Source organism: Pseudoliparis swirei, chromosome 17 (assembly GCF_029220125.1).
Source record: "Pseudoliparis swirei isolate HS2019 ecotype Mariana Trench chromosome 17, NWPU_hadal_v1, whole genome shotgun sequence".
NCBI classification, from domain to species: Eukaryota; Metazoa; Chordata; class Actinopteri; order Perciformes; family Liparidae; genus Pseudoliparis; species Pseudoliparis swirei.
In genome coordinates, this window is record NC_079404.1 from 2,275,316 (window position 1) to 2,285,474 (window position 10,159).

Below are 10,159 nucleotides of genomic sequence, written 5' to 3' on the forward strand. Positions count from 1 at the left end.
TCACTTTTTACCAACTTTTTCAACACTTAACAAATGGCAGTATTATTAGTATTAGCCTACAAGATATTAATGAAACTACATGGAGCCATCATAGCATTGATTATCACTATGAGACTGTTCGTCTGTATCTGACCAGATGATACAGAGTTCATCAGGATGAGCAGCTGGAGATTTACAGTAACAGAACTTTACAGACTGAATTTAAACATTTCACTTCTGGCATCTTTTTTAATTTTTATTTTTAAAGCCGAAAATTCCGCCACTTAACGGCACTCGCTGCGTAGTGTGCGCAGACAGCTCGACACGGAGCAGCGCGTGCGCTCTGATCGCTCTTTTAATGAAGTATCGATACTAAAAATATGCTAAATCACATCGCTCTTAACGTACGGGTACTTTGTTAGCATCGCTACACCGTGCAGCGTGACAGCAGCAGATAGCGGGCTAACATTCAAGCTAACCTAAACCACCAAACGCTGAAGACATCTTGACGCTGATTGGCCGAGACGCGACACGTGCCCATCAAAGATGTTCTATTGCGAAAAGCACCACTCCACATTTTCTCCGTGTCCCACTCCAATCTCATAAACGCCGGCCAATTGACCCCCCCCCCCCCCTTCCCCCAAAACAAAAACTCTTCGGATCTACACGATTCACGTCAGTCACCTATTTTGGTTTCAAAACGGCGAATTTCGCCGAAAGGTGAGGGATTCTTATGCCTGGTTATAAATCTTTTTTTTAACTTGGTCTGAGGAAATATTAAAATTTTATGAGATAGGATTTTAGAGTTTTCTTAAGCTGTAAACCATAATCAGCAATATTAAAAGAATAAAAGGCTTGCAATATTTCAGTTGATTTGTAATGAATCCAGAATGCATGACATTTTTGTTTTTTTAATTGCATTACAGAAAATAAAGAACTTTATCACAATATTCTAATTTTCTGAGACAGTCCTGTATATGCACATTTTATTTATATATTTATATGCACATTTTATTTATATATACATTTATTTAAAGGGTCTAATCTGTGTTGTGAAAACTCTCTCATATATATATACAGGACTGTCTCAGAAAATTAGAATATTGTGATAAAGTTCTTTATTTTCTGTAAAAAACAAAATGTCATTCTGGATTACAAATCAACTGAAATATGCAAGCCTTTATTCTTTATATTGCTGATTATGGCTACAGCAAGAAAACTCTAAATCCTATCTCATAAAATTTTAGTATTTCCTCAGACCAAGTAAAAAAAAAGATTTATAACAGCTGAGTGTTTGTCAAGGCTCAGGAAACCCTTGCAGGTGTTTCGAGTTAATTAGACAATTCAAGTGATTTGTTTAATACCCTACTAGTATACTTTTTCATGATATTCTAATATTTAGAGATAGGATATTTGAGTTTTCTTAAGCTGTAAGCCATAATCAGCAATATTAAAAGAATAAAAGGCTTGCAATATTTCAGTTGATTTGTAATGAATCCAGAATGCATGACATTTTTGTTTTTTGAATTGCATTACAGAAAATAAAGAACTTCATCACAATATTCTAATTTTCTGAGACAGTCCTGTATATATATTATATATATATTTTTTAAAGAAAATGTCTTTTACTGAAGGTTATATAAGATGTTATGGTAGCAATTTTAGGGATGTATCAAAAAAAGAAAATTGCACCTCCATTAAACACAGAGGAGTTTAAGATTATTTATCTACTCCCACCGTGTTTAACTGGACACCCCGAGCTTTAATGTGATAGATACCGAGAACACTTTAAACGATTGTATTAAAATACACTGAACTGATCCATGTGCTGCTCGGTTCCTACGCTGCTCTCCCGAACAATGTCTTATCATCAAGTGCTCAGAAGATAAAACACTATTTATTATCCTCAATGCCCAAACTTATATTTTACATTCACGTATGTGACTTTACCGTCAAATAATCAACTTGGTTTACGTTTAATGTTTGTCATGGTCAAAATGTGTAGTGACAATAACAATGTTTATATATCATGATAACTACTACACCAGGTATCAGTGGTTCTCAACCTTTTCCAGGGATGTTCCCCCTGTGAAACATTGTTTTGACCCCCTGACCAGCTCAAAGCATTTTGAGTTAAAATATTTAATACATAATATATAATAAATACAATTCAGTTTATGAACTTACACTTATATTTCATTGAATATTTATGAATTAATTATTTCCAAAGGCTTTTTTAATGGATGCTCTTTGTATATATATTTAAAACAAATCTCACATACCCCCTAGAGCAGTGGTTCTCAACCTTTTTTCAGTGATGTACCCTCTGTGAAATACTTTTTTCAGCCAAGTACCCCCTAACCAGCGCAAATAATCTTTGGTAAAAAAAAAGTATACACAGCCATCAAGTGTCGGATTTATTAAACTGTCAACACTGAACATTGCATTAAACTGAATGCTTTAGCATTTACATTTGAATGAGAAACTTGTGCTTGTGCTTCACTGAGGATCTTTGTCAGTCTTGGTGGTCGGGAGGCCACTGCTGTGATGAAGCTCTTCTCCATGGCACAGTCTGTTTCTTTGCTTTGTTTTGATCACAGTCATTGCAGAGAAGGAGGCCTCACATAAATATGTGGAGGCAAAGGGCAGTAGCTGCTCCAAAGCTTTCTGGCAGGTCAGGGTGCTCCTGCTTCACACACACCCAAAACTGTGTGAGTGTGGATGTGGCAAACTTCATCTGGAGGCCACGGTCAGATGACACTTCCAGGAGTTTTTCCTGATAAGTGACAGATAGCTTGCTTCTGTTTGCTTCAGACAAGAGAAATGGGTTTCTCACCCAATCCAGCTGTACAGATTTATCCTCCATGTCAGGAAAGTAGGAATGAAAATCTTTAATCACGTTGGTCAAAAGTCCCACTATGACCGACTTGACTGGAGCTCTGTCCGCATCCTCGCGAGAGAAAAGCATCCATGGCGAAAGCAGGTGAAATCTCCCTCTGCAGAGGACCTGCTCCACAGCTCTGCTTTCTTCAGGAAGCCACCCACCTTGTCAAAATGCTGGTCTCCTTGCCCTGCAGAGACACATTCAGTTCGTTCAGTTTGCTGAATATATCTGCCAGAGAGTGTGCTCACCTGTGTGCGCGGATGTGTCGGCGCATCACGGCAGAGCGATGCGACCCGAGAAGTGTTAACGGGGGGGGGCTGAGCGATTAAATATATCTCGTGTTCTATTTTGTGGTGCCCCCTCAGGACTTGATGCCCTACGCGCAGCGCGTAGTGCGCGTTATGGGAGCGGAGGCGCTGCGTGGACATAAATCCCATTAAAACATAGTCGTCTGAAAACTGACGGGATTTTGCCGGCTCTGGTTTGGCCTTCTTTGGCACTTGTCCCTTCGTGTTTTCAGCAGCATTGCCGCTTTCAACCACGACTTCATTATTTGAGTTTAAAAGCCGGCAGTGATAGACCGGTCATGACCGTTAGCGTGTGCCACGTTGGGTCAAACCATCCTGATATGGGGGAGACTCTGGGTTTTTAGGATAATTAAATTAAATTGCCTACTAAATATACAATTCAGTTTATGAACTTACACTTGTGTTTTATTGAATATTTATTAAATAACTATTTTTAAAGGATTTTTGAATGGATGCTAATTTTAAATAGATTTTAAAAATCTCACGTACCCCCTGGAGTGCCTTCACGTACCCCCAGGGGTACGCGGACCCCCATTTGAGAACCACTGAATTAGACAAACCAAAAGCTGGAGACAGCAATGGAAAGATGCTGAAGACGAAGATGTACTGACAACGGAGATAAAAGAAGAATTTGGGGATGTCAAACACAGAGATGAGGCATAAGGCTCTCCTCCTCTCGTCCCCTGCACTCTGCTTTGTGGGGCGACCATGAAGTAAAGTTCAGAGAAACAATGGAGTCCATCTGTAAAGATGTGGGCAGCCAGAACATGTGTTCTCCGACATATTGGATGCCCATCTGAATTATTGTACACAAATCTATATCCAGGTTATTAGTGAATGTAGGAAGCGTTAAACACTGTTTTCAGAAACGGTGACAATGAAAATATTAGACCACGTTTATGCCAACAAAGTAGCCGGACACTGCAGGGAATCGAACCTCATCCCAGTAAACCAGGAGTACCATTACCAGTGCCTTTGTTCTTTTGGAGGCTTGTGGGTTATAATAATTTCTAGTTAAATAAAATAAATAAAATAAGAAAAATAAGTAAAATTAATGAAATAAATGAAATAAGTAAAATAAATAAAATAAATAAATTAAATGAATTAAATAAATTAAGTAATACGAAGGTGAGAAATAATCCACCTTATGCCTTTAAATATTGTGCACATGTAGAACCCTGCTGCTTAAGCTGTTGTCAGCCGGCCGTGCGACGACAACAACAACAAGTCCCGCTAGCTAATTGGGTTTATCTCGTCTGGCCGGGCAAATATGATTCCGTGCATCATCTGCATCTCCTAACGGGCTGCAGCTGGAGACGCACCGACCACTGTGGGAAGTGTTTCTGGAAGGAGGACTGAGAGCTGTGGGTGGAGCTACCGGAGGGCGAGATATTGCCGTTTGCTCAGGGGTTTGATTCGCAAATATGTTCTGCTGATATGTTTACCGAAGAAGAGCAATAAATAAACTCTGTGGCGCGATAGCGGCAGCTGCTTGTGCAGCATCCAGGCGGTGTTATTGTGGGGGATTCCATCAGCAACACACATTTATCTGCAGAAAACATCAAGTGTTGAGCAATCTAGATGCCAAAGAAGGCCGTGAAGGTCTTGCTCTTTGACCTTGGAAGCTAACTTTAGCGTCAGAGCACGTCTTGAGGGTTGTGCCACACAGTCAATTCAATTCAGTTGATTTTGTATCAAACAAACTGCACGCTGCTGCACAATATTCCACAACCAAAAAGCAACCAAAAAGCCAAAGTGTGTAGCTGTGAGAGCCCAGGACACACTGTGTGACGGATGCAGTGTGAGGACGTATTAATAACAAACTAGAACGGGCACTCGGTAGAGCGCATACCTTCGCATATCACAAGATTGGGCATTGAATTATGAACATGTTGGCATTAGTTGCATGCCAATTGGATAGAAATTGTGGTAAAAAAAACTATGGTAAAAATAAGATGTTGACCTTTTCATGACCTTGACATTGACCTTTGACCCGATCGATCCCAAAATCTAATCAAATGGTCCCCGGATAATAACCAATCATCCCACCAAATTTCATGCGATTCGGTTAAATACTTTTGGACTTATACGAATAACACGCACGCATAAAAATACACGGCGATCAAAACATAACCTTCCGCATTTTTTATGCGAAGGTAAAAAAACAGTTACTCACAAAGACCACCGAGACACAAACATCCCCTCCTCGGCGAACATCTGCGACGGCACGGCGCCGCAAACAGAAGTACACAATGTACTTGTAATCGTCTCCAGTGTCTCCAGTTGGATGTCTTTGCAGTCGGCTGCTGAGAAGCTGCCTGCTCACAGGAGGTGTTCTCGACATCCTTCCACCACACAACACGCCGCGAGCCGAGATCTGAGTCCCCGGGATCTGGGGGCTTCGGGCGCAATAAGTGTCGCGCCAAGTAAACGCATATTTATGTTTCAATCTTCTGGTTCAGCACCAATCTGCCTTTTGCTGGTCACGTCTCATTTCTTTGATGCTGCTGTCAAGCGTGCATGCTCTGACTAAAGCCCGAAAAGAAACATGCGTGATGACCGGGTCGTGACGGCCGGGCCGCAGTGTGACCCTGATTCAAGGAAACTGAATGACAGCGTGACCTTCAGACACAGGGGTCGCTGCATGAAGCAGGCAGTCTGCCCTTGAGTGTTGCAGGAAGATGGAGGATGCGGCGGTCTTTTGCGGGGCAACGCATGGCTCAGTGCACCCAGCCCCTGGAGGCGGCTCCAAGGAGCCGTCGAGTGACAGAGGTAGGGATGGGGTGGACGTGAGATGGAGAGAGAGAGAGAAGGACAGAGTGGGGATGGAGGGAGAGACGGGAGGGGATGGGGATGGAGATGGGGAAGGAGGGAGAGAGGGGAGGGGATGGGGATGGGGAGGGAGAGGGGAGGGGATGGGGATGGAGATGGAGATGGAGATGGGGATGGGGATGGAGATGGGGAAGGAGGGAGAGAGGGGAGGGGATGGGGAGGGAGAGGGGATGGGGATGGGGGTGGGGATGGAGATGGGGATGGAGATGAGGGGGATGGGGATGGAGATGGGTATGGGGGTGGGGATGGGGATGGGGATGGAGGTGGGGGTGCGGATGGGGATGGGGAAGGAGGGAGAGAGGGGAGGGGATGGGGATGGGGATGGGGAAGGAGGGAGAGAGGGGAGGGGATGGGGATGGGGAGGGAGAGGGGATGGGGGTGGGGATGGAGATGGGGATGGGGATGGGGAAGGAGGGAGAGAGGGGAGGGGATGGGGATGGGGATGTAGATGAGGGGGATGGGGATGGGGATGGAGATGGGGATGGGGATGGGGATGGGATGGGGATGGGGATGGAGATGGGGATGGAGATGAGGGGGATGGGGATGGGGATGGAGATGGGTATGGGGGTGGGGATGGGGATGGGGATGGAGGTGGGGGTGCGGATGGGGATGGGGATGGCCTATACTGGATGTCTTGGCTCACATGGGACGGGTTTTCAGGGAGCACACTTGCCCATCTGTCCCCTTATATAAAGTGTTTCCCCTCAAGTGGGCTTGTGAAGAGGGAAATGTTAATATTATTTTTATTTTTTATTGTCCTTCACTGTTTTATGTTGTATGTGTGGAACTTTGTTTTAATGTGCTACTGCTGTCTGGACCAGGGCGCTCTAGGGAAGGACATTTTTAATCTCAATGAGGCTTTTCCTGGTTAAATCAATTTAAATAAATAAACATATATATATATAAATATATATATTTAAAGAAGCATTTGTATGAATAAATAAATTTATTTAGTTATTTATTTAGAGCAACATTTGTATAAATAAATAAATATACATATTATATATATATATAAATAAAAATACATATATTTATATGTATATATATACATATAAATATATGTATTTATTTAAATTGATTTAACAAAGAAAAGCCTCATTGAGATTAAAAATCTCCTTTACAAGAGTGCCTTGGTCATATATATATATATATATATATATATATATATATATGTATACTGAAAAGATTTGTCTTCCACGATGTCCCAGGCTCAAGGAAAATCAGGATTTAATTAGTTAAGTTTACAATACTTAATGGCAAAAGTTGTATCCGTCATCCATCTTATCTATCATCTCTGAAACAATAAACTAACATTCATTCATGCATTGTACAGATAATTACTACATTTGTCATTACATACAGTTATAATAAAAAAACAGTGTTTTTCTCTTATGCTTCACCATAGATTCCCAATACATTCATCATAATATTCCCTATTTCTCATATATTCCTATATGTATTCATTTAAAACATAAGACGGCAAATCAAAATAACATATCACTGCTCTACAAAGCGTAGACGGTAAAAGGTTCAGTGTGATGCGGCTTGGCGAGCGGCTGCTTGCCGCCATGTGTGTTTGCACTGGCTTGGGAACGCACAGCGCTGGAGGAGAAGGAGATGCAATGGGAGAGTGTCAGGGGGAGGAGGGAGGAAGGAGGAAGGAGGAGGGAGGAGAGCTGGTTGCCATGGTCCTGGAGCTCAGCAATGTCGCAGGAGCATTAAATACCACCGAGGGTCCTTTTGCTTTTCCTCCCACTCTTCCAGACGCACAGCCACGCCGGCAGGACCCGTCCCCGGCTGGAGGATCACCGCCACCTGGGAGGAGAGATACATCTCACACACACACACACACACAGATATATACACACACATGTCATTTATGAAGGCTGTGACGAAATGCAGGTAAATGCATCCTGTCGTTTTGAAGGAGGTTTCCTCCCCGTTGGTTCGGGCAGGTCGGATATGACACCGTGCACGAAACCAGATTTTCTTTTCTTTGTCTTCACTGCTTCACATTTCACAAACAAAACATTCCCAGCAGCCCCGACATGAAAACAAAACCGTGCGGTAAATACCACAGTAAATAATAGGAATGAGTAATGTGAAGCGGACATGTGTTAGGCAGCCAATGGGAAGCCCAGTGCAGTCAATCACTCAGAAACACCAACAACACATCGCTCACATCTCACGCGTCCCACAAACTCCATGAGCCGGGTGGAAATGATGGCACACAAAACATATTTGACGTGTTATTCTGTTTAGTTGTAGTGAGCGTTTAAACCTTTAATATCGAATCCTTAAAGCTCGTTTATTCGTCCCATCACCAGACGGCGGACCTCACCGCGCCATCGGCAACGCAACAGGATGCGTGTGTCAACGAGCGCGGTGAAACCCCGGTGGAGGCCTCTGGGTGCAGATCCACGTCTGTGAATAAGACAAGTGCTTTTTTTTAATTATATGATTTATTTGTAGAAATTACAAAACAAGACTTAAAGTACAATAGACCTCACAAATAAGGAGTGAAAGGATGAGATATCACACAGCCACATGGTGAGGATACACATTACAGCCCCCCCCCCCTTTCCCAAAACAAATACACAACAAGGCAATCTGATACACAAACAGAAAAGAAAATTATAAAAGAAACCAAAACCCAACGTCTACAATTGGCTGTGAAATGCTTGTAGTGACAGATAATATTGTAGAAGCATATTCTTATTCTCACTATCCCACCTTCTCTGACCTTCAACTCTCTCACTCACACACACACACACACACACACACACACACACGCATATCCACTTGCATCAATTACCTTCGCATTGAAAATGCGGAAGGTTATGTTTTGATCACCGTGTATTTATTTATTTGTATGCGTGTTACTCGCGTAACTCAAAAAGAATTAAACCGAATCGCATGAAATTTGGTGGGTTGATTGGTTATTATCCGGGGACCAGTTGATTAGATTGCCGCCAGCTGGGATAATCGCCACGCGTCAGAAAAAAGGAGTCGGAGGGAAATGAAAGACAGTTTTATTAATCTCAGATTAGAAGTCAGTTCCTTAAATCAGAAGGGTTAATCTTGGATTTAAAACTGTCCTCTTTAATAGTCTATAGCTCATCTCTCCTCTCCTCTCTCCTCTCCTCTCTCCTCTCCTCTCTCCTTATGGACGCTTAGGATACACTGAGCTCCTCTCTCCTCTCTCCTTATGGACGTTTAGGATACACTGAGCTCTCTCCTCTCCTCTCTCCTTATGGACGCTTAGGATACACTGAGCTCTCTCCTCTCCTCTCCTTATGGACGCTTAGGATACACTGAGCTCCTCTCTCCTCTCCTCTCTCCTTATGGACGATTAGGATACACTGAGCTCCTCTCTCCTCTCTCCTTATGGACGCTTAGGATACACTGAGCTCCTCTCTCCTCTCCTCTCTCCTTATGGACGATTAGGATACACTGAGCTCCTCTCTCCTCCCTCCTTATGGACGCTTAAGATACACTGAGCTCCTCTCTCCTCTCCTCTCTCCTTATGGACGCTTAGGATACACTGAGCTCCTCTCTCCTCTCCTCTCCTTAGATTTAGGATACACTGAGCTCCTCTCTCCTCTCCTCTCTCCTTATGGATGCTTAGGATACACTGAGCTCCTCTCTCCTCTCCTCTCTCCTCTCCTCTCTCCTTATGGATGAATGTTCATCTCTCCATCACACTTTACTAACTCTGCTTCCTCCCAGGAGTCCTTGTGACTTCACGTCTCATCGGGTCATAAGGATGTTTTAGGATACACTGAGCTCCTCTCTCCTCTCCTCTCTCCTTATGGACGTTTAGGATACACTGAGCTCCTCTCTCCTCTTCTCTCTCTCCCTATGGATGAATTTACATCCCTCCATCACACATTACTAACTCTGGCGAGGAATCCTCCTCTGTTGCTCTCCTGAAGGATTCTTCACTTTTTTTCCCCTGAAAGTTATTTTCTTCTATTTCTTGGGAGTTGTTCCTGATCCGATGTGAGGTCAAAGGTCAGAGGATGTCGTATGTGTACAGATTGAAAAGCCCTCTGAGGCAAATTTGTAATTTGTGATATCGGTGCAATATAAAATAAACAACTGAAATTGCCCATAAGTGGGACACATTTTGAAATCAGGAGAGTTTATTTGATTT

General features: G+C 43.0%; 1 protein-coding gene across 1 annotated transcript in view; it reads left to right on the forward strand.

The window, feature by feature from the left end:
• The first annotated feature begins 6,501 nt into the window (after positions 1-6,501).
• Positions 6,502-10,159, forward strand: part of valopa (vertebrate ancient long opsin a) — a 35,517-nt gene continuing 31,859 nt past the window's right edge. Inside the window, exons 1-2 of the mRNA XM_056436192.1 lie at positions 6,502-6,600; positions 8,331-8,413. Coding sequence (XP_056292167.1) covers positions 6,502-6,600; positions 8,331-8,413 — 182 coding nt within the window. The remainder of the gene's footprint in view (positions 6,601-8,330; positions 8,414-10,159) is intronic.